This window comes from Cervus canadensis, chromosome 24, assembly GCF_019320065.1.
Source record: "Cervus canadensis isolate Bull #8, Minnesota chromosome 24, ASM1932006v1, whole genome shotgun sequence".
In the NCBI taxonomy this organism is placed as follows: domain Eukaryota; kingdom Metazoa; phylum Chordata; class Mammalia; order Artiodactyla; family Cervidae; genus Cervus; species Cervus canadensis.
In genome coordinates, this window is record NC_057409.1 from 44,247,635 (window position 1) to 44,273,663 (window position 26,029).

The 26,029-nt window shown below is 42.3% G+C and overlaps 1 protein-coding gene across 5 annotated transcripts in view; it reads right to left on the reverse strand.

Annotated features, from left to right (window-relative positions):
• Positions 1–22,846, reverse strand: part of CFLAR (CASP8 and FADD like apoptosis regulator) — a 51,774-nt gene extending 28,928 nt beyond the window's left edge. Inside the window, exons 1-4 of one of the 5 annotated variants that reach the window (XM_043444934.1) lie at positions 22,570–22,809; positions 18,051–18,223; positions 2,815–3,423; positions 619–724 (exon numbers count right to left, since the gene is read on the reverse strand). In XM_043444934.1, coding sequence (XP_043300869.1) covers positions 619–724; positions 2,815–3,176 — 468 coding nt within the window. In that variant the 5' untranslated portion in view covers positions 3,177–3,423; positions 18,051–18,223; positions 22,570–22,809. The other 4 variants (XM_043444936.1, XM_043444933.1, XM_043444935.1 and 1 more) reach the window with 4 other exon arrangements.
• Positions 22,847–26,029: the final 3,183 nt, after the last annotated feature.

Consider the following 26,029-nt stretch of genomic DNA (forward strand, 5'->3'; position numbering starts at 1 on the left):
CTGTCCACAGGTCAGAAGTACATATCAGGCCAGCTGGGATTTAAATACTTTTTCAGTGACCACAGCATCCCTGAGATTTCACCCCTAGCTCATTTTCAACTGCAAATCTCTACTTCTGCCACTCTCTGGATTCATCCGTCTCAAGGACCTTCCCCTGCCCATCTCCCCTGCAGCCTGATGACGCCACGCTGACCCTGAACTGGCTGAGGACAGAGAGACAGCAGAGAGCAAGGTGGCAGTGGGCCAGCCCTTCCCATCTGCCTCCACTCGGCGTGAGCAGATGGGACTTCCTAACCCTCCCGGATGACCTGTCAAACCAGGGAGAGCAGCTGAAGGATAAGCCAGGCACAGATAAAGGATAAAATACAAGGATGAAACACACACCCAGGGCCACACCAGCCAATATCACTCTATTGCCTCTCAATTCATGAACCAATTTTCTTCCCATCAGTGTTACTATGAAAAAACCCTCATACTCTTCTCCCTTCCCACCTTCACCCTCAATCTGGGCCTCCTTGCTTAAGTGCCTGATTCCCTGTCTTCATACCATAGAGAACAACTCTCAACTTCTGATAAGACTCTTGGGAACATGAATCAAGAAAAAGAAAGAAAACTCACCTTATCCTTGGCCATCTTGCTTCGGCCCATATAATCTCTCATGAGGAACATTAATGAGGACACGTCAGATTTATCCAAATCCTCACCAATATCCATTATCAGCACCCTGAAAACCAGACAAGGTTCTTTAGTAAATTCAGACACAAGTCCTAGTGAGAATACCAAGAGCACAGGTCTCCTCTAGGCCAAAAATCAGTTAAGAGACAAATTCTTGCCCCTATTTTGAATGTGTCCCCCAGAAAACAGAAAGCATAGACCACCCCAGGAGATCTTAAGGAAATTCAAAAAGGAAACTTATCCCTTCTGAGTTTTCAGTAGAACGTGGTACCTCTTTTTCCATCTGCTATGAAAAGAACAATGAAGAAAAACTTCCCCAAAGAATACCCCAGCTCTCCCAGAAATTATAGTGAAATAAATGAAGAACCTAAATGACTAAGATGAAAGATGTAAATAGAATTCAAAATGATCTCATCCTCCCAGTTTAACAAATTCCCGGGTGATGCTGAAGCTGCTAATACAGGGACAATACTTTGAATCACAAGACTGTGAAGCAAAGTAACGCCTGAGCTGTCCTGGCTCACTCCAGAACTCAAAGGGTAAAGCATCTACACCCTGGGGACTGGGACTGTGCAGAAAGCCCCTCCTCACTTAGTCATCTCTGTTACAGCTGGAGTACCAGCATGCTTTATCGGGGCTCCCAAAGACATCTCATGATTGTCATTGGTACCTTGTCATTGTCATCACTGCTTAGAAGCCCATTTTCCCAATTAGACTCTCAGATTCTTGAGGATGGAAGATTCTTCTTTTTGCTCTAGTGCTTACCAAACACTTCGCATATGTCAACCCACAATAAAGCCCACTCAATAGCTGAATAAATGAAACTAGCACTCCCTGGCCTCTCTACTCAGAGGTCCCCAAACTGTCTCCATTCACTACAGCAAGGAAACAGAAGATGGAGAGCCCCCCCTGACTTTTTCACAAAAACCCAGTCAGTGCCTCCTGAAAAGTTTTAAGATTTCTGACATCATATAATGGTTGGAGAAAGGGAAGATGATTAAGAAAAACAGCAACAACGATAATTAACCCTTATATTGGTAGAGTGCTACCTGGTTTTAAACAGTGCCTTACATAATTTAAAATATAATAATTTTTAAAAGTACTTCACAAACTAAATTATCACAATCAATCCTTACAGACACACTTGTGAAATCAGATATTATTCTTAGCTTCACAAGCAGGAAAATGAAGGCCCAACCGATGGCAGTGGCTGGCTCAGCCTACATGGCTGGTAATTGGTTCTGAGGCTTCAAACAGACTTTAATCTCAAGTCTCATCCACGTTCCAAGGGCCACACTGCTTGCAACCCTCTTTAATACAGTTTTTAATCATGTATATCATCTCCAAATATACCTTAATGATATAACTAAAGACCAGTGGTCCAGAGAAAAAAGAATCACTAATTTAAGGTTACAAATTGTCTTTCTTTCCCCAGAAATGCAGCCTTTCCTGTGGTTTCTGTGCACCTCTGAGCCTCCAAGAGAATGCTCTGTGACCAGGAGGAAGGAACAATTCGAAGGCTGTCTGAACTAAAGGGAACTCCAGTGGCCATTCCCCTCTGAACTTAAGGGAGGCTAGATGTGGTTAATTGAAGAAACCGTCGATCTGGGCTCCCCAGAGCCTTCGGGAGCAGGGACCTCACAGACACTCACAGAAAGCTAGCTCCCCCACTAACTTCCTTGGGAGGGGAAAGACCAGAAGGGATTCAGGAAGGATCACAAAGCTCTACAAAGGTCAGGAAGATTACTGTCAGGCTTGTTATTTTCCTTTCTCAGAAGAGGAAATTGCCCAGCTCTGACATCACAGGCTAGCAAAGAACACAGCGGACCTCATAATTAGAAGCCTGCAAGAGCCCTAGCTCTTAGTCATTTGTCTGTACCATTCTACCCATCAGGCAAACACGTACCATCTGTCCTTTCCAGTTTCATTCTGACCTTCTACCCAGTCACTTTAAGCAAACATGTACTAAGGATTCAAACATTTCAGAAGAATGAACATCAATAGGGAAATAAGGTCGGTGGGTAGATAAAGGGATGAACCTGCTTTTCTTAATGTCTTCATTTCTATGGTTCTGAAGTCTAGACCTCCCTCCCTCCCTCCCTCCCACTGGGGCGGCCTCGGGAGGGGCTGATGCATTACCTATAGTCTGAAATCAGACGTGGGTGCCTGTGCAGGAGGGCCTCCACTGTCGGGGCATCCATATTCAAGACCTTCTTGAGCAAGTCAAACCGCCTCACCCTGTAGAGCAGCTCAGCCAAGCTCACAGAAGACAGCTTTCCTGTCTCTCTCAAAATATCCAGAAGATCCCTGACATTCAGTGGAACCACATCTGCAGCAACATCTCGGCACAAAAAAAGCAGTGCATCCTTCTCATCTTCATCAAGTGCTTCTTCCACCTGATGGATGACCTCAGCAGACATCCTGTACAGTGTCATTCCAAGGAACGGCAGGAAGAAAAGTCTAGTCCAGTCAACAGAAGGCCATGAAGCTACTGATTTCATTTCTGGTGGTTTTCTTCATTTCTTTCAGAATCCTTTCCAATGGAGGGGTTCTGTGGTTAAAAGGGAACTTTTTTTTTTTTTTAATCCTCCTAGCAAAATAATGTATGCCTCAAAGTCCAGTTATAGGCTCTTCTTTTCTTGCTGGTCTCTCTAATTTAGCAGATAAAACTCATGTTGTTAAGTCTACAGAAGTGATCCTCTCCGGAGACAAAGCAACTGATCGCAAAATCAAGACAAAGAAGACAACCTACATTTTAAAGGAAAGGAAACCAGAGACAAATTATTTCCAAAAAAAATCCCACATGCTTTACCAGAATTTATCAGAGTGTGAAGTGTGGTAAGGGGAAAATCACTACTAAGGAATTAATGATGAAGTGGCAGGTGAATGGTGAGGGGCAGAGGAAAAGCCCAGTGACTAGGCTGCTCTCTGGACCACAGAAACTGAGGTCACGGGGGTTAACCACCTTTTGGTGAGCTCCTGGTAAGCTTGAACAAACACAAATCTTAGCAAAGGGGATTCTGCAATGTGTCAAAAATGATGGGAGAAAACCGGTTTCTGTCTCTACCTCACCCTTTTTTTCCCAGGTGTTCTCCTACTTGGAAATCCCTCATTCACACCTGCTGCCATCCACCCAAAGTCCCAGGCACTTTACACAGTGTCATCATGAATGCTCACAGGACCCATCACCATGGCTGAACATAAGCCTTGCCAAGTTTTGATCACCTCTTTGGACCCCGAGCCCCTTAGGAGGATCAGAAGCCCACACTCACAACACATTGCGGGACAGCAATTGTCACTAGCATTGCTGACTGCATCAGTGGGAAAAAGGAAGCTGAGCAGATCTGCGGAAAGATCCAGGAATTGGGTGGGAATGGTGGGGTGTTCATGCCATGGGTATATTCTTCTTCCATTGGAACTCAACCTATTTTCTTTCAAAATTTAAGTTCTAAATGGGGATCACTGTTTAAAGTTTATTAGCTATACTTTATTTTAAATAAGCTTACGTTCTGGTACAATACCCTGTTGGTTTCTAGCAGAGAACATTTCAGATTAAAAGCTAATCTTAGCAAAAAAAAAAAAAAACTGGAAAATAACCTAACTATAAGTTGATAACTACTGCTGCATATTTGTGTACACATGTATTAAACTAGCAGGATTTACTAAAAGGAACACTGATTCTATATTATTTACTGATATGCAATCTTGGATTACAAAAGATGAGGCATCTTACAACAAACACATAAGTAGAAAAAAAATTTATATGAGAACAAGGAGGAAAATAATTAGATTAGAAAGTCAAAATGAGGTGGAGGGATAAAGAATACAATGCAAATATGCAGGCCAGAAAGGCCTAAACAGATTTTAGCAGACCCTGAATGTGTCCTGAGCTTCCTGGCAGTCAAAGCAAAAAGGGATATATAGGATGTTAAATAGCCCTGCTGTCAAAAATAAGAAAAACTGAAAGATTCTTAGAGGAAGCACAATTTCCCTAGAGTTCCAGAGTTCCCACCAATGGAAATATTAATGAGTACTTTAGTGTCTGAAATTAACAAAATTATGTTTATTTAAAATTTTATTTTTTAAAAATTTTAAATGTCTTATTTTAAAATAAGCCATCCATGCATACCTTTCACACTAACCTTCCTCTCAATAGTCTAAAAGGGTTAGTTTTTAATAAAATAGACACTTTAGTTAATGTACGCTTGTTAATAAGTATTAATGTGTCTGTGCCAATCCCATGCTCATTCATCCAAGCCTCACTTAAACACAGCCATTCTGAATAACTGGAGAAATGAAATTTAAAATGATTGTTTACTCAAAGTAGAAAAACTGGTACTCAGAGTACTTCATTATTTTTCTAATCTGAAAGCTCAATACTAATTTTATGTGTTTTGCAGAGGCTAAATCTGTACTCTACTCACAGGCTAACAGGAGGACTTTAAACCTAACTACTGGTTTCCAAAAAAGGAAGGCACGTTCTTTTTCTATTCATTAAAAGTCGTAGTTCTGCAGTTGCTATTATTATAAATTAATCTATAAAATATTTATACAGCACTAGAAAGTATAAAATAAGTAAACACAAGAAGAAATGAGGGGCTTCCCTTGTGGCTCAGCGGTAAAGAATCCAGGACACAGGCTTGATCCCTGATAGGAAGATTCCACATCCTGTGGAGCAGCTAAGCCACAACTATGGGGCCTGCGCCCTGGAGCTGGGCTCCACCACAAGAGGAGTCACTGCGATGAGAAGCATCTAGAAAGTAGCTCCCTCACACTGCAACTGGAGAAAAGTCAGCACAGCCAAGAGTAAATAAAATTATTTAAAAAAAAAAAAGAGATACGAGATGTTATGTACATTCGCTAGATATACTGAAAAAGAACCAAACAGAGCTATTAGAAATGAAATGTTCAATTCCCTCTTTTTAAAAACAGTAATTTTTATAATTCATAACCATCAATGATATAATAATGCCATCAAGAGTTAACAAAATTAGATAACTGCTTCTTAAAATATTATCAGCTCAGTTCGTTTCCTCTAGCCGTTACACCCAAGGCTGCCTTCTGCCAGTCACACACACTCAGCGAGAGAGCTGGCGTGCTGTCTTCCCTCGGTACTAATGGAAGTATAGCTTGGCAGCAAAATCCAGATTACTCAGTGGCAGCATCTGGCATAGTCAAAGAAAATATCAAAAGGAAAACTACAGATCCTGTGCTGACCCAGGCCAACCAGATGCAGCATAATACCAGTGCTTATTGTTGGGGCAGTGTTGGGGTTGTGTTGGGGACAGTGAACTGAGGCTAGCAGTGATTGGCACTTCAAAGAAGGGAGCATGAAAGGGGGAAGTAGGGCTACAGTCCAAATACTCACTGCTTTGTTAGTTTCTTTTCATCCCAAACCAAGAAATTAACATAAAAACCACTTTCAGACTAAGGAAGTTCAATAAGGTCTTGAGAGGCAAAGCCCAAGCCACCCCCATAAGGTCACCTTCCCAACCCAGAGGATATGAGACATACATTCTGCTGAAGGTGAGTTCATGATTAAAAATCACCTGCATAAACACAAAAAGCACTATGACAGCAGACAAAGTGAAACTCACATACTAGGAATCTGTATCTGAAAGAGTTTAAAAATAAGTATCTTCTGCTCAACATCACTCATTATCAGAGAAATGCAAATCAAAACCACAATGAGGTACCATGACATGCCAGTCAGAATGGCTGCTATCCAAAAGTCTACAAGCAATAAATGCTGGAGAGGGTGTGGAGAAAAGGGAACCCTCTTACACTGTTGGTGGGAATGCAAATGAGTACAGCCGCTATGGAGAACAGTGTGGAGATTCCTTAAAAATCTGGAAATAGAACTGCCATATGACCCAGCAATCCCACTTCTGGGCATACACACCAAGGAAACCAGAACTGAAAGAGACACGTGTACCCCAATGTTCATCGCAGCGCTCCTTAAAATAGCCAGGACATGGAAGCAACCTAGATGTCCATTGGCAGATGAATGGATAAGAAAGCTGTGGTACATATACACAATGGAATATTACTCAACTAAGAAAAAGAACACATTTGAATCAGTTCTAATGAGGTGGATGAAACTGGAGCTTATTATACAGAGTGAAGTAAGTCAGAAAGAAAAACATTAATACAGTATATTAACGCATATATATGGGAATACCAGAACGCCTGACCTGCCTCTCGAGAAACCTGTATGCACGTCAGGAAGCAACAGTTAGAACTGGACATGGAACAACAAACTGGTTCCAAATAGGAAAAGGAGTACGTCAAGGCTGTATATTGTCACCCTGCTTATTTAACTTCTATGCAGAGTACATCATGAGAAACGCTGGGCTGGAAGAAGCACAAGCTGGAATCAAGATTGCTGGGAGAAATATCAATAACCTCAGATATGCAGATGACACCACCCTTATGGCAGAAAGTGAAGAGGAACTGAAAAGCCTCTTGATGAAAGTGAAAGAGGAGAGTGAAAAAGTTGGCTTGAAGCTCAACATTCAGAAAACTAGGATCATGGCATCTGGTCCCCATCACTTCATGGGAAATAGATGGGGAAACAGTGGAAACATTGTCAGACTTTATTTTGGGGGGCTCCAAAGTCACTGCAGATGCTGACTGCAGCCATGAAATTAAAAGATGCTTACTCCTTGGAAGGAAAGTTATGACCAACCTAGATAGCATATTAAAAAGCAGAGACATTACTTTGCCAACAAAGGTCCGTCTGGTCAAGGCTATGGTTTTTCCAGTGGTCATGTATGGATGTGAGTGTTGGACTGTGAAGAAAGCTGAGCGCCGAAAAATTGATGCTTTTGAACTATGGTGTTGGAGAAGACTCTTGAGAGTCCCTTGGACTGCACGGAGATCCAACCAGTCCACCCTAAAGGAGATCAATCCTGGGTGTTCATTGGAAGGACTGATGCTGAAGCTGAAACTCCAGTACTTTGGCCACCTCATGTGAAGAGTTGCTTCATTGGAAAAGACCCTGATGCTGGGAGGGGTTGGGGGCAGGAGGAGAAGGGGACGACCGAGGATGAGATGGTTGGATGGCATCACCGACTCAATGGACATGGGTTTGAGTAAACTCTGGGAGTTGATGATGGACAGGGAGGCCTGGCTGCTGCGATTCATGAGGTTGCAAAGAGTCAGACAGGACTGAGCGACTGAACTGAACTGAACTGACTGATGGAATTTAGAAAGATGGTAACAATGACCCTATATGTGAGACATTAAGAGACACAGATATAAAGAACAGACTTTTGGACTCTGTGGGAGAAGGTGAAGGTGGGATGATTTGAGAGAAGAGCATTGAAACATGTATATTACCATATGTGAAATAGATGACCAGTCCAAGTTCAATGCATGAAACAAGGCACTCAAAGCCAGTGCACTGGGATAACCCTGAGGGATGTGATGGGGAGAGAGGCGGGAGGGGGGTTCAGGATGGGGGCCACATGTACACCCATGGCTGATTCATGTCAATGTATGGCAAAAACCACCACAATACTGTAAAGTAATTAGCCTCCAATTAAAATAATTAACTTAAAAAATAAAAGCAGAAAAAAAAAATAAGTATCTTCAAAGGTTCACGAAGATAAGGGAAATTTTTGAAATTTGACAGGCCAACTCAATGGTTCTTAATCAGGGGCAGTTTTGCTCTTCAGGGACATTTCACAATTTTTGGTCAATTTGAGACATTTTTGGTTATCATAACCAGGTGGGGCTATTGGCATCTACAAGACAGAGGCTAGGGATGCTGCTAAATATTACACAATGCATATTCCCCTCAGCGAAGAATTATTCAGCCCTAAGTGAAACAGTGCCAAAACTGAGAAACTGTGCACTAGATAATCTGAAAAAAATGACTATAATACACACCGAAATCCTAAAGAAAACATAAAAAATATTTGCTAAAATATACAGTTGAGCATGTACACTTGTAGGAAGGCAAAAGGAAAAAACAGCTAAAAACCACAGTGATAAGCTGTTTAAGATGAGCCATATACAATAGTATAAAAACAGAGAACATGTAGGAGTGAGTCTAACAAAGATACGCAAAACATTAACAGAAAAAAAATTAAAAAACATTATTGGAAAGACATTAATAAAGACCTAGATAAATGGACAGTTTTACCTTGCTTGTGAGTATGGAGATTGAATATAATAAATATGTGAGTTCTCTAAAATCAATGATCTATGGATCTAAAGCAAGGGACTTATGAGGCAGCAATTTATAAATAGTTTAACAGTAATTATTAATATGAGAAAAAGAAAAGTCAGCAGCAAATATTATGCTTAGTGGTGACATGTTAGCAACATTCCCTTAAAAATGAGGCTCAAGACAAGCATGATCACCCCTTCTATTCAACACTGTACTAGAGGACAGAGCTTAGCACTGAAATAAGAAAAAACTTTAATTAGAGCATAAGCATAGGAACCAAAGAACCAACTATCAATCTTCACAGGCAATAAGAGTTTCTACATAGGAAACCCAAGTATACCAACAGACAAAATGCTAGAATTCATAAGAGGTTAAGGCTTGGAGATATATGGTTAATAAAGGAAAGTCAATTATATCTCTATCCATTAGCAAAAAACAGGAAGAAAGTGTAAATTTTTTTAAAAAGATACCATCTACAAAAGCAGCAAAAGTTATATGGTATACAGAAAAAATCTCTCAAAAGATACACAAGACATTAAAGAAGAAATTATAAAACTTTAAGGAAGACTTCAGTTAAGACAAAGATAACTAAAGAAATGTATCATAATCATGGACAGAAGATTCAATATCATCAGGATATCAATTCCCAAATGAATTTGTATAAATTTAAGTCCAATCAAACACCGAAAAAATTTTGCCATGGACCATGGCAAGCTGTTTTTAAGCTTATATGGAGAAGAAGGGCCAAGAATAACCAGTACAAGCTTTAAGAACAACCAGTTGAATGAAGCTGCCTTACCAGATATTAAGATTTACTACAAATGTATAGTAATATGACACAGGAATAGGTAACAGAACAACCAATACACAGATGAGAACTCAGAAATAAATCCACACAGTGACGACTAAGGTGGTCCTGTAAATCAGGAGGGAAAGGACATTCATGTCCAGAAATGGTGCTGAGACAACTAGTTCTCCATACACACAAAGAGGATAAACTGGGATCCTTTGCTCAGACCATTTACAAGCCCATTCCACAAGTACTAAAGTCCTGGACATAAAATGTCTAGAAAAGATTCTTCAAGAACATTATTATAACCTACAAATACAAAAGTGATTTTGTAAGACGTAGCCAGAATATGGAAAGCATTTCTGCAAATCAGTAAGCATATGATAAGCAACCCAAGGGGAAAATAGGCAATAGGCAATTCCCAGAAGAAGAAACCCCAAACAGCCACAAACCATATGAAAAGATATTGAAGGCAAAATAGTATTCAGAGAAATGCAAATTTAAACTACAGTGAGATATTATTTCACATTGGTCAAATCTGTTACTACATGTCAGAGAAAATATAGTGAAATTAGAAACTTTACACATTGCTAGAGGAATTATAAATTGACTTGGTCACTTTAAAGAACAAGTTGGCAATACTTGGTAAAGATGAAAGCATACATTACTCTATGACATGAAAATTTTATTCCTAAATGAATACGCTTTTAAAATTCTTAGATATACCAAGACATGTACATAATGTTCCAACCATCAGTAAATCTTACTGCAAAATAATGGTAACCACCTAAAAGTCTATTAAAAGAGACTGAATAAAATGTCCCAGTCCTTTGTAAAATACAATATAGCCATGAAAAATGAAAAACTACGAATGAATCTCACAAACAGACAAAAAATAAAACAAATATTTTTGCTAAAGCAAAAAGTTGTTAAAGCATGCATATCATATCGTGTGATCACTCACCTAGAGTCAGAAATCCTGGAATGTGAAGTCAAGTGGGCCTTAGGAAGTATCACTACAAACAAAGCTAGTGGAAGTGATGGAATTCCAGTTGAGCTATTTCAAATCCTGAAAGATGATGCTGTCAAAGTGCTGCACTCAATATGTCAGCAAATTTGGAAAACTCAGCAGTGACCACAGGACTGGGAAAGGCCAGTTTTCATTCCAATCCCAAAGAAAGGCAATGCCAAAGAACGCTCAAACTACCACACAACTGCACTCATCTCACACACTAGTAAAGTAATGCTCAAAATTCTCCAAGCCAGGCTTCAGCAATACGTGAACCATGAACTTCCAGATGTTTAAATTGGTTTTAGAAAAGGCAGAGGAACCAGAGATCAAATTGCCAACATTCGCTGGATCCTTGAAAAAGCAAGAGAGCTTCAGAAAACCATCTATTTCTGCTTTATTGACTGTGCCAAAGCCTTCGACTGTGTGGATCACAATAAACTGTTGAAAATTCTGAAAGAGATGGAAATACCAGACCACCTGACCCGCCTCTTGAGAAACCTGTATGCAGGTCAGGAAGCAACAGTTAGAACTGGACATGGAACAACAGACTGGTTCCAAATAGGAAAAGGAGTATGTCAAGGCTGTATATTGTCACCCTGCTTATTTAACTTATATGCAGAATACATAATGAGAAACGCTGGGCTGGATGAAGCACAAGCTGGAATCAGGATTTCTGGGAGAAATATCAATAACCTCAGATATGCAGATGACACCAGCCTTATGGCAGAAAGTGAAGAAGAACTAAAGACCCTCTTGATGAAAGTGAAAGAGGAGAGTGAAAAAGTTGGCTTAAAGCTCAACATTCAGAAAACTAAGACCATGGCATCCGGTCCCATCACTTCATGGGAAATAGATGGGGAAACAGTAGAAACAGTGGCTGACTTTATTTTAAGGGGCTCCAAAATCACTGCAGATGGTGATTGCAGCCACGAAATTAAAAGATGCTTACTCCTTGGAAGGAAAGTTATGACCAACCTAGATAGCATATTAAAAAGCAGAGACATTACTTTGTCAACAAAGGTCCATTTAGTCAAGGCTATGGTTTTTCCAGTAGTCATGTATGGATGTGAGAGTTGGACTATAAAGAAAGCTGAGTGCCGAAGAATTGATGCTTTTGAACTGTGGTGTTGGAGAAGACTCTTGAGAGTCCCTTGGACTGCACGGAGATCCAACCAGTCCATCCTAAAGGAGATCAGTCCTGGGTGTTCATTGGAAGGACTGATGAAGCTGAAACCCCAAAATTTTGGCCACCTGATGCAAACAGCTGACTCATTTGAAAAGACCCTGACGCTGGGAAAGATTCAGGGCAAGAGGAGAAGGGGACAACAGAGGATGAGATGGTTAGATGGCATCACCAAGTCAATGGACATGAGTTTGGGTAAACTCCGGGAGTTGGTGATGGACAGGGAGGCCTGGCGTGCTATGGTTCACGGGATCGCAGAGTCGGACACGGCTGAGCGACTGCACTGAACTGAACTGAAGATCTTAAATGTCAGTAATAATTTGGGGCTTCCCAGGTGGTGCAGCGGTAAAGAATCTACCTGTTAACGCAGGAGCCACAAGACGCGCAGGTTCAATCCCTGGGTTGGGAAGATCCCCTGGAGAAGGAAATGGGAACCCACACCAGTATTCTTGCCTGGGAAACCCTATGAACAGAGGAGTCTGGTAGGCTACAGTCCATGGGGTCGTAAAAGAGCTGGACATGACTGAGTGGCTGAGCATGCACACATGCTGAGCACTCTCAGCTTACATTAAGACCCTAAATGTTAGTAACAATACCACATATTGTTTAGGGATATGTGTATTAAAAATATTAAAACACATAGTAATAATAAATAACACAGAAAAGTGGTTTCTGTTGTGGGAGTAACAGAACATCACTAGATAAAAATACAGAGGGGAAGTGACTAAATTTGTAATATTTTACTACAAAAGCTCAGCAATAGATGTACAGACAGTAAAATACATACACTCTGACCACAGTGCAATAAAATTAGAAGACAATAATTAGCCAAAAGGAAACCTTATGCGTTCTTGAGCTAAAAACAGGAGTTTCTCTCTCTCTACTACATTTAACACTTACCAGTTCAGTTAACAAGCACTGCATAAAAACAACCAGAGCATGCCATATAGAAACTATCTCATAGCATTGAAAATGCCTTCAGAGCTTTTTTGGTGTATACATAGACAATCCTCAGAACAAGAAAGCCTAGAAGCATCCCAAAGTTACCATCAAAAAGAACAAGTCTGATTTTATTTAACATGATTCAAGAGATATGGTAGAAGGGGGGCTTCCCTGGCATCTCAGTGGTAAGGAATCTGCCTGCCAATGCAGGAGCCTCGGGTTTGATCCCTGATCTGGGAATATCTCACATTCCACGAAGCACTAAGCCCCTTTGCCACAACTATTGAGCCTGCGCTCCAGAGCCCGGGAGCTGCAGCTTCGGAGTCCACATGTCCCAACTACTGAAGCCCAAGTGCCGGAGAGCCCATGCTCTGCGATAGGAAAAGCCACCTCAATGAGAGGCCCATGCACAGCAATCGGAGAATAGTCCCTGCTCTCCGAAACAAGAGAAAAGTCAGCAATGAAGACCCAGCACAGCCAAAAATAAATAAATAAAATTTTTTAAAAGATAGGGTGGAAGGGATGGGGAGGGGAGTGGCAGGTAGAATGAGTTCTTGGTGAAAGGAGGGTGCTCATTACTTACCAGCCCCATCCTGCCTGAGCTTCCTAGTTCAGCACCACACACCACCTCTGAAGTCAATGGCTTCACCTCACTCAGAGACAAGGAGCTGTCCAAGCCCAGTTCTTTCTCTTTTCTCCTTTCAAACACCCAGCCCTCCCAACTGACCGAGACTTCTGTTAGTGTTCTTTCACACCGACTGTCTTAAGTCAATTCACCTTTCCCAGCAGGGCAAAACTGGCAGCTCTGTGTGAGTTTCTAGAATTTTTATGGAATTCCCCTTTCTGTCACCCCGTCTCTGGCAAATTTTAATTTAATGACTGTCTCTCCTTCGTTTCCTCACCCACACAAAATTTCCACAATGGTACAAACTGTTCCCCACCTTCAGAGTCAGAGCAGTTCCAGTTTCACTTCTCAACTAGTTGCGAGTGATCACTGAATACACCAAATAAAGCAGATGTAAGTCATGAGGGTTCCTTTCCACTGGTTAACGGAAAGGGAAAGGCTGTCAGCTTCTAGAAGAAGAAACCAATCCAGGTGTTTTGAGTAGAAAAACATTGATATAGGTGGATACAGGTGCTTACAAAAGGGCTGTTAAGGGCTTGAGGAATGGTCTCCTAACAGCTTCTGAGAAAGACTCCCAGGGCTCCCAGAAAGACCTCGTCTTGGCCAAGGCAGTGAGGACGCAAGAGGCTGTCAACAGTAGCATAGAGCTGAAGAACACCTCGGGGCTCCCCTGGCGGCCTAGTGGTTAAGAATCTTCCTGCCAATGCAGAGAATACGGGTTCGATCCCTGGTCTGGGAAGATCCCACAGGCCGAGGAGCAGCTAATCCCACGTGCTGTAACGACTAAAGCCTATGTGCCCTAGAGCCCTGCTCTGTAACAAGAAAAGCCGCTGCAATGAGGAGCCTGCACACCATGACAGAGAGTAGCCCCCGCTCACCACAACTGGAGAAAGCCCGCATCCAGCAAGGAAGACCCAGCACAGCCAAAAATAAAATAAGGAAATTTAAAAAAAAAGAAACAGCTCAGTCAGTGATCCCAAGATCAGAGGATCAATCAGCCCCCCATCTGCCTCCTCTGTCCCCACAGCTGGTGACTGGACTTAACAATGTGCTGCTCGAACCGCCAGGCTTGCCAGCAGGGAAACCAACAAAAGCAGCCAGCTACTTGGTCCCTCCTCCACTTGTTTACATTTCCTGCCCACATGTACCTTAATTCACATCCTGGTTGTAGAGGAGTCTAGGAAATGCAGTTTGTGGTTTTCCACTCTCTAGACCTAAGTGAGACGGGGTCCTGAGCGCCAACTGACGCCAACTGACAGAAGGATATCCATGAGAACATTGTTGCCCTCTTCGTGGTTAAAGTTTCTGCACAGACCCCAGTGCCTGACTCCTAGGAAGCACTCAATTAGTATTTGAATGAGTGAACAGTTTCAGAATCCGCTTCAAGGCAACGGCCTCACTTTCCTAGCTCCCCAGATAGGACCTAGAAGCAAGGGCTACAAACCCTTTTCTGGCTAGCACCTCAATTCTCTTGCCCTTTTGCCTCCTCCCTGCCAGCTCTGCCATCCCTTGGCATGCCAGAACTTTCCAGTTTGAGCACTAAAATTTCCATTGTCCACGAAACCCCTCATCGGCGAACCGGGATGGTCATGCCAGCATCCCATCCTCAGATGGCGAGCGTCCACCACTCACAGATTTATTAGAGTAGAAGCCGTGCTGAGTGGAGGGGAAAATCATCCCACACTCTTGTGGTTTTCAACATCAGCTGGCCCCTTACTGCTGCTTGGCATGCTATTTCAGGACTGCGGTCAGTTCCTTTCAAAAGCCCCTTCACCCCTTCCACCCTCACAGCTTTCTTCTGTCCAAACACCACACACTGGAGCCACTTCTCATTGACTGACCCTGCAGTTGATTGAGTGAGCTCTTGCAACCTTCCACCTTCCCCTGCTGTCCCACACCTTCCTGGGCCATCCACTCCCCATTTGCCCTCTTGTCTCCACCCTTTCATCAACCTCTCTCTACTTTCAGGGACTCCTCCTCCTTCAGCTTGTAAACATGTTCAGTCTCTTCGACCTTAAAAAATAAAGAAAACAAAAAACCCCTTCAGCCTGAGATCCCCTAGACGTAACCAGTCTTTCACTCTTTTTCCTTTCATGTGAAGCTGGGATCTCAGAAAGGGAGAGCCTGCAAGGCGTGCCCCAGGTCCTACAGTGTCTCAATTCACTCAAGATGCCTCCACTGGCATCCCCTCCACCCCACATCCTTCACACAGTGACACTCGGTGCCATACTGAACTTGAAACAAAGGAAACATCAATAATGTGGATACTGTCTTTGTTGAGAATTCTGATCATTTCTTCATCATGGATTTTTGGCATTCATGTCAATTTTTTCAAAATCTCGCGTTAAAATATTATTTATCTTGATTTTTCACACCCCCTAAATGATGGGCCTGAAATGAGTGCCTCACTTGCCTCACCCTAGTGTCCTCATCTGATGGTGCTCTTCCAGAGGCCGCGGTGGCCTCCTAGTGGCCAAATCCATGGTCACAGGGAAGTCTATTTTTACCCAAGCATTCTGATACCCTTCCTTGCAACTCTTCTCCCTTGGCTGACTTCACACCACTACATTCCACACTGTCTCCCTCTAACCTTCTCCAACCCCTCAGCACTCTTTCTGTACCTGCTTCTTAAAGGAGGAGGTGCCCTAGCATCCATCTCTCACGCTGGCCTGTCTGTTCCTCCTGCCTGTGGCCTCCCCATCTCCAAAGAGATCTATCAGCAGGAACTTTCTGAAGTTCGTGCTTGGACCAAAGCACTTTCCTAAATTCAGACCTTTCAATGACTCCTCATGTCCCATCGCAGGTTCCAATCTCCTTTGTATTCAAGACCCTTCCTGGTCTGGCACCTGCCTTTACCTCTCATTAACACACACCTCCCACATTCAGCTTCAAACCAACCTCAACAAGGAGTTCTTACCCACGCCTTTGCACCTTTGCCTGGATTACCTGGCAAAACCATGCTCAGCTTGCAGGGCCAGCTGAAGCATCTCCTACGTGTAAAGCCTTTCTGGGAAGAACTCACCCAGACTTGGTCAGTAGCTCCTTTGTTCCATCACCATAGTATGTATACCAAGCTTTGTGGCACCCAGCATAGCCCCAGTAGGTGACAGTGAAGTGTCTCTTTATCAGGCTTTTCACTGTTTCTCACAGAATGCCAGCCTTGCCCACAAACCATCTGGTATCAAAAGCACGCAACGTTCCCAGTAGCGTAACTGCCAGTGTGACTGGTTCCCGGCATACTTAAACCTATTTCAGGACAGATACACTTAATATTCCCTTCTTTGTATCGCTTTGCTCATGGCATGGCCTGAAAGCAAGGTCATGTTCACTGAGCCACAGCAGGCAAGCATATGTAACTTCCCAGCAATACAACACAACTGAGCAGCAATGTGGAGAAGCCTGCCTTGCCAGGTGCAGAAAGCATCACGCAAATCTGGAACTTTCTGGGAATGTGTCTGGGAGGTGTCTGGGAATCCCCAGAGACATGAAGATGAAGTGCCTGAGAGAGTCATCCAGAAGCTTCTAAAGAGATATGGAAGAAAAGGCTACATGATCCTGACCATGTTATAGGAGTTCAGAGCATCCACGCTGAACAGCACAGGCCCCACCCTCCTTCTCCTCCATCCGTGTACAGAACCTGTGGATGGGGGCTCCGTGTGTGGCAATTTGAGCAGCCAATATAACAAAAGCAGCTTTTCTCCATCCATAGGCATGTTAACCCTAAGATAGTGCACAAAATGCCATTTTGTGCCCAATATTTAAAATGACATGTTTAGTAACAGATCATCACGTGGGTCCTGATTTCTGGAATGCTACAGAAACAGTCTAGAAGACCATGTACTGAAGCAGAAGCATAAATGCATTCCAATTTGGAATTATTTATTGTGCACTTTTAATTTTTCATATGTTTCATTTTTTAACTTTAATATTTAATGCATACTTTTAACCACTGATACATTATGTATATGAAAATACATAATGTATCAGTGGCTGTGCTGTGCTTAGTCGCTCAGTCGTGTCAACCCTTTGCAACCCCTGCGGGCTGTAGCCCGCCAGGCCCCTCTGTCCATGGGGATTCTTCCGGCAAGAATACTGGAGTGGGCTGCCATGCCCTTCTCCAGGGGATCTTACCGACCCAGGTCTCCCACATTGCAGGCAGATTCTTTACCAACTGAGTCACCAGGGAAGCCCATCAGTGGCTAAGATGATGCATTAAAAAATTATTATATTTGGCTTCCCAATCATACATTTCAATTATAGCAAACTGCCCACAAACTATAGTTGATCTCAATTATAAAATGACATAAAATTAGAAGGTATATCTTATAAAGTTCTTTGATGAAGCTCAGTCCCATGACTCTCATGGAAACTCCTACAAGTTTCAACATAACTTCACGTCACTTCTCTGATTCACAATAGCCGGATCCGGGCTGCAGAAAATGGGGGTATGGAAGAATCCCAGAAGGAGAAAGAATCTAGACGAAAAGGAGATGATGAATCATCTAACTGTACTAAAACATGAGCAGAGTCACTAGGGAAAACCACTCAGCGCAGTGGCCCACTCCTCCTGAACCAAAGCAAATTTTCAGTAGGGCAGACTTCCCCTAGAGAGCAAGCACCCAAAATCATCTCCCCTCCCTTACTTACTTTCTTCTTGAGTACTGTCATATGCGGCGTGCTCCTATTCATCTACACTCAGTTGTAGTGGAGTCCTGGCCAGGACGGCCAAGTTTACCCTCCTCGGCCTTGAGCAGACTGGTCAGCATTACAGGGCCGCAGCAGGCCTGCACTTTCGTCATGCCTACTCAGCCTTACATAACCTACAAGGAAGCACGATGGAGATGGTGGTAGAATAAGAAACATGCTTAGAACCTGGTTGTCAGATCCGGGAGACAGAGCTTGTGAAAGGAAGATTTTGCAATTCTATGAGGTAACAATGCTGTTGTTTAAGAACTGGATGAGGCCCCATAGGGGCTTCACTGTTGGCTCAGTGGTAAAGAATCCGCCAACCAATGCAGGAGATGCGGGTTCAATTGTTTGGTTTGAGAAGCTTCCCTGGAGTAGGAAATGGCAACCTGCTCCAGTATCCTTGCCCGGAAAAGTCCATGGATAGTGGAGCCTGGTGGCTATAGCCCATGGTGTCACAAAGAGTCAGACCGACTGAGTGACGGAGGACACACACTGTATGGAATACAGTAGTCCATTCACTGGATGCCAGCCCCTGAAGGCCAGCTATTTACTGTACTACTACACTTTCAAAGTACTCTACTGTAAGATTTAAAATGTTTTCCTGGAACATCACTGAAGGTCCACTGTTTACGACTCTGCGCTTTCAATGCAAGAGGCTTGGGTTCTGAAGCAGGAGGGAGATGGGTAAAGTGATAGGAGATTCATTCCCTGTGAACAGAAACTCTAAGACAAGAAGAGCAGGACAATTAAGAAAGGAAGGCTGAGGGCAGCCATAGGACGCTTACATAGCAGGTAAACCCCTACATTTAGCTGGACTGTTTCCCACTCCTTCCCTAATACTTTAATCTCTGTCCAAACTCTATAACTTTGCAAGAATGTTTACCTCCATCTGGAATGTCCTCTTTACTCTCCACCTCTACAAATTAATATCTAAACTTTTCTCCGGCTTCCCAGGTGGCATAGTAGTAAAGAATCCACCTGCCAATGAAGGAGATTCAAGAGACGTGGGTTCCATCCTTGGGTCAGGAATATCCTCTGGAGAAGGAAATGACAACCCACTCCAGTATTACTGCTTGGGAAATTCCATGGGCAGAGTAGCCTGGCGGGCTACAGTCCAAAGGGTTGCAAAGAGCTGGACATGACTGAGCACGCAGGCAAACTTTTCTCAAAGCCTAACTCAGATTTCTAATTCAGGTTTCTCTATTCCTTGAGGCTTCCTGAATGATTCCAGCCCACATAAATCTCCTGAATAGACTAGTATAATGTTTACTGTATAAACGATATCACTTAGTCCTTAAAAAAAAAGACATCGAGGAGGCTGGGCCCTGTGCAGGCCACACATTTCTCATTCTCAAAGTCAGGAGACCTCTTAGACTATACATGTGCAGAAAGGCTCCTTAGAGGTCAAAAGGGAAGAAGACCAAGAGATACTCCACCCAAACACTTCTGCGGTAGAATCTATTTTAGCTTAGAATGCATGCACACGCATGGGAGGAGGATCTTGAGATATACCAAATACAGACTCTGAACCAGGCAAATCAAAATAATTGGCCAAAGGGAAACCAGAAGAAATGCCTCCTAAACGTGAGCCACAAGGGCAAGATTCAGGGACTCTCACTCTGAGTCTGCCCGTGCATCTATTCACACATATGGTACTCTTTCTCCTCCTAATAAATATTTAACTTGTTTCATTACTTTCTGTCTTTGTGGGAATTCTTTTCCTCAAAACCAAAGGAGCAGGGTCTTGTCACTGAGCACTGGTCAGGCGGCTTGGATGTGGTGCTGTCATTGCTGTGACCTGGCCTCAGTCTCTGGCCGGGGAACAGAAGCACCCCTACAAGTCACCGCAGGCTGAGGCCACCTGAGATCATCCCAATCCCTGGTCAAGGAATGAGATCCCAAATGCCATCCAGTGCGGTCAACATTAAAAAGAAAAACAAAAAGTAACAGAATTCTTGACCCATCATAAAAAATACAAATTAAAAAAAAAAGAAGAAGAAGAAACTGGGGGATGGATGATTTTAAAAAACCAAAGAAGAAAAAAGATTAATGACTCTATCATTTACCCCAGAGGAACAACAAAACAGAAAGCTTTGGTTTTGTGTTTGTTAGATATTATTTGTTTGAAAAGTATTGTACACCTAATACAGTACAGTACTGTATAGCAATGGAGAAGGAAATGGCAACCCACTCCAGTATTCTTGCCTGGAGAATTCCCAAGGACAGAGGAGCCTGGCGGGCTACAGTCCAAGGGTTCGCAAGAGTCAGACACGACTTAGCGACTAAACCACCACCACCACTGTACAGCCAACTGTGTTAGTTGGGTACCTAGGCTAACTTCATTGGACTTAGGAACAAACTGGACTTACCAACATTCTCTCTGAATGGAACTTACTACACTCGGGACAGAACAGAAACTGGAGGACAGCATCTGACGCTTGTGGCGGCTTCCACGGCAAGCATTAAGCTCCTGCGGGCTTCCTGCCTGGCAGCCTGACAGAGACCACAGCCCAAACCAAACTTCCTGCTCCAGAACTCTTTGCCTCCACACCTTAAAAACTCTACAGGTGCACATCACATGCTGTCTCTCCAGACAGTAGACTCTCCCGTGTGTGGGCAAAGAACCCACCTGGCGTTGGGCGGGGGGTTGGGGGGGACCTGGGGATTACTTGTCCCAAGCCAAGACAACAGTGGGCATGGCCGTTGCTGGTAATGGGACTTGAGGTCGCCCCAGGGACCAAACCTATACTTCCTTTTCAGTTGTGAACAAGTCCACTGCCATAGCTCAGAAAAACTACCCACGACTATCGCCCCACAACACCCCAGTTGTACAAGATTCCCAGGGGACAGAGGCAAGGGGCCCCTGCAGGCCTGCAGGTGGATTCACCTTCCAGAGCAGGTTCCAGATGATAAATAGCAGTGTTAAATGAAGTGCAAATGTCACTTTCAAATATAAAACATGAAGTCCCTAGGAAAAGCCATTTTAATCAGGATGTCCAATCCAGAAGCTATAAATAGAACAAGTGTTCACACTAAAAATGCAACTTCGGTAGGGCAAACATTCAAAAATTCCCTTACAAACTCGAGTATTTTTTCTTTTTTAAGTGTTGGAGTTAGGCCAAGTTTCTTTTTTTTGGCTCTCCCAAAGAAACTTCTTTTTTTTTTTTTTTCCAAAGAAACTTTTTAAAGACTATTCAGGGGAACCACTGAAGGGAAATTACCCAGAACTCCGTTTATCATATCTGAAATCTCTTACCTGAAGCAGGTCAACCCTCAGAGCCCTTAGTTTTAAACCATGTTTTGTTGGTGTCCAACAAGCTCCCTATTGGCTCTGGTCTCAATGTGTAAACAAATTTCAAATGTCAACAAATGAAACTGTTGGAGAACTTTGGCGTCCTTGAACTTACTTCCTGTAACCTTCAACTGAAAACTTGTTCTGAATTTCAGTGGCCTTTGTTCTATTGCCTTCCACTGTTAATATTTAAAAAAATATATGCCCTGACCAGGCATTCCCCAGTTCCTTTTAAGGGAAAAAGCAGGGGAGGTAGAAACAAGTTTATTTCAAGGCTCTGCAAAAAGTCTTATCAGTCAGCCATTGCGAACTTCCCTAAGGCAAGCTGTTCTTCCAGTTTGCCAAAACACACATCACACACTGCTTTAGGAGACAGCAGCCCTAACCTACTTCACCAGGCTATTTCAAAAGAGTAAAAATTCCCGTCCTACCAGTCGTTTCCGCGGAGACACATACTACGCCACAGAAAGTCCCAGTTCTCATCAACTTTTTCAAAGGAAGGCTGCCAAACTTTTCATCAGGTCACGCCCGGAAAGGAGCAACCCTCGGGATGTCCTTAAGCAAAGTTTACAAGACCCTGGGGATCTGCCACCAAAGTTGCGGTTCTGCGGCTTCATTGCTGGGCGAGTCTCTGGGTCTGGGCGATCCCGCGCCCAGACGGTACCTGGGATGCTGGGAGACTCAGAGAATTGGGCTCCAGAGAACTGGGGGCGCGGGGCAAAGCGAAGACAACAGATCTATGCGGGGGAGAGGGCGGGAGGAACGGAGAGAGGGGCATTGCCGTTTGTACCCTGCGATGTGTAAAACAGCTAGCGGGAAGCTGCTGCTTGGCACCGGAGCTCGGCCCCACGCTCTGCGAAGCCCTAGAGGGCTGGGATGGGGGCCTGGAGGGTGGGGCGAAGCTCGAGAAGGAGCGGATGCCCTATTGATTCTCGGCTGTTGTTCCGCAGAAACCAACACAGCATTGTAAAGCAATTGTCCTCCAATTTAAAACTTAAAAATTCATGAACATTATATATATATATATATGCATCTCTACAGGACTGAGTCACCCGCTAGAAGTCCCACCCCGCCCCTGCCCCCGGCCCCACGCCCCCGCCCAGGCGCAGGGCCAGGAAGCGCCGGTCCGAGGGAGCTCGGGAGGCAGCGTGGGAGGGTCGGGGGTGGGGTGGGGGGCGCACCTACCGTCCGGCCTGCGGCTAGGCGCTCCTCTGGCGGCAGCCCAGACTTAACTCCGACGCCTGAAACTCCGCAGGCAAGATGGAGAAAAAGAAACCAAAAGTCTGAAAGCAGACGTGGCTTTCCTATCCAGCCCGCAAGCGCTCTGGCCTTCCTCTCTCTGGACGCGTCTCTCATCCTATAAAAACGTTTCACTTTATAAAAGTCCGATGGTCCGACATGCACTGTGTTAGACCCAGAGACCCCACTCACCCGCCCTTCCAGTAGAGCCGGTGCCAGGCCGCAGCCGGCTGTTGGCTATTTCCTGTTTTTACTTGCCTTCGTGTTTGCTATGAACTCTGGGCGGTTGCTTACCAAGCAGTTCTAGTTGTCTCTAGCAACAAGCACTAGTAGTTTTGTTACTGATGTACTGGAAAAGAATAAATAGCAAATGTAAAAGCGCTATATGCTTTATTCCTCACAACTACTTTCTTCTGATTTTTTTTTTTAAGTTTCTGAACTTTTTCTTGAAATATATTTAAACGTACAGGAAAGTTGCAAAAATAACTGGAAATGGAAATATTCCATTTCCCAGAGCCCTGCTTGAATTTCTATAATACCAGATAAACCTCTATAAACCTCAGAAGAGGTTTAGCGAAATTTAAGGGGTGGGGGTTGGAGGTGGGAGGGGATAAACCTCACTAAAGTGATCCAGTCAGCCACTAAATAAATAAGCATGCACGCAACAATAAAAGAGGCTGGTGAGGCTGGTGAGTGAGGAGGAAACAAGTACCCAGAGTTGCTATATTATCTAAAATGTCCCGTTTTCTGTACACCTTTCTATATTTAAAACGTATAACCAGCAAGGACTTAATGTATAGCACCTGGATCAAAGTTATGTGGCAGTCTGGATGGGAGGGGAGTTTGGGGGGAATGGATACATGTATATGTACGCCTGTGTCCCTTTGCTGTTCAACTGAAACTATCACAAAGCTGTTAATTGGCTATATCCCCATAGAAAATAAGCTGTTTAAATTTTTAAAATATAAAATAAAATATCCAGTTTCTAACAAAAAATTATGAGGCATGCAAGGAAACAGGAAAGTATGACCCAAACATTGGGAAAATAGGCAATAGAAACTGCCTTTGAGAGCAACAGGATGTTGGATTTATCAGAAAAATAATTCAAAGTAACTATTATAAGCATGTTTACAAAACTAAAGAAAAGCATGATTAAAGTATGACAATAATGTCATACCAAATAGAAATATCAATAGAGATATATTCAGCCCCTGGATCAGGGATATGACTCTGTAATTATAGAAATGAACCAAACAGAAATTTCTGAATTTGAAAAGTACAATAACTAAAATAACTTTATTAGAGGCTTAACAGGAAACTCAAACAGGCAGAAGAAAGAATAAGCTACCTTGAAGATAGATAGAGATTATGTTCCCAAGAACAGAGGAAAATAAAAAACGCCTCAGAGAAATGTGGACATCATTAAGCACACGTGCATAGTAGGAGTACTAGAAGGAAAGGGGAGTGAAGAAGGAACAGAAAAAAAATTCAAAGAAATAATGGCTAAAAACTTGCTAAATTTATTGAAAAACTATCTCACATATCTAGGAAAGTCAATAAGTTCCAAATGGGATGAATGCAAGAGATCTACAAACACAACATAGCAAAAATGCTGAAAGTCAAAGGAAGAAATCTTGAAATCAGCAAGAGAAAAATGACTCATGACTTACAAGTTAATGCCAGTAAGATCAACAACTGACTTTTAAGGAAAAACAAGAGAAACCAGAAGGCAATATCATAACCTATTCAAAGTGCTCCAAGAAACAATCTTATGAAAGTGAGTTGGTGAAATAAGGAGAAATGGTTTCCCAAACAAACAAAAACTGAGAGAATTTTTGCTAGTAGATGTGTCTTACAAGAAATACTAAAGGATGAAAGCAAGTAACAAGTTGAAAGCAATAATCCCAGACAGTAATTCAAATGTATACCAAAAGAAAAACAAAACATCAGAAAAGGCAATTGTATAATTAGAAGAGACAGTATATATGAATTTTTATTAAAAAAATATAATGGATGATTGTGCCTATAACATAAAATTAATATGTATAATGTATTTGCTAATAACAGCACAAAAGAGGTGGGTGGGAGAAAAGCTACATTGGGATAAAGAAATGATTACAGACTGTAAAGTAGTATAATAACAATGTATTGTTGGTTGTATAACATTAATTGATGTTTTATATACATATATATATAAAATAAAATACTAAAAAGTGGTAGTGGCACAAGAAGAAGGGAGTAGAGCTATATAAGTAACCTTATATAAGTAACTATGTAAGTAAGCTATATAAAGTAACATTTCTATATAAAACTGGAATTAACTGGTGTAAATCCAAAGCTGCTTCTGATAAATTAAGCTATATATGGTAAACCTCAGAGCAACCTCTGAAACAATTTAAAAAATATATAGTGAAAAATCATTAAAGAAATAAAGATGCTTTATTAGAATATATTTCCTTAATGCAAAAGAAAGCAACAAAAGAGGAACAGAGGGACAAGAAAGACATATGACAAATAGAAAACCAAAAGAAAAATGAGCCATGCGAATCCAGCTATAACAATAATGACATTAAATTAGAATAGATTAAATGATCCAATCAAAAGGAAAGTTTGCTAGACTGGATTTAAAAAAATAAAAAATCTATGGAGACTTCCATAGGTCCAGTGGTTCTTACAAGAATAAATAAGAAATAGAAGAATCAACAATGACAGTTGAAAACTTTGACATTCTACTTTCAATAATGGACAGAACAACTAGACAGATAGTAAAAAAGAAAAGTAGAGGGCTTGAGCAATGCTATAAACCAACGAGACCTAACTGACAGCCATAGAACACTCCACCCAACAACAGAATGTACATTATCACTATATAGGAATATACATTCAAGTGCACATGGAATATTATCCAGGCTATACCATCTGCTAGGCTCTAAAACACACCTCAATAAATGTAAAGGAACAGAAATAATATAAAGTATGTTTTCTGACCACAGTGAAATGAAATTAGGAGCCAATAACAGGGAAAATGGGTAAAACTTACAAGTCTGTGGAAAATAAATAACAAATCTGTGGAAAATAAATAACACACTCCTAAGTAACCAGTGGGTCAAAAAGGAACTCAAAAGGAAAATCTGAAAATACTTTGAGGTGAATGAAAATCAAGTGTAACATTTCAAAACTTGTGAAGTAGAGCCAAAGCAGTGCTTAGAGAGACATTTATAACTTTAAATGTCCATATTAAGCAAAAAGAAAGCTCTCAAATCAATAACCTAAACTTCGACTTTAAGATATGGGTAAAAGAAGAGCAAACAAAACCTAAAGCAGCCAGAAGCAAGAAAATAATACAGATTAAAATGGAATAGAAAAACAATAGAGAAAATCAATTAAACCAGCAAAACGCTGATTT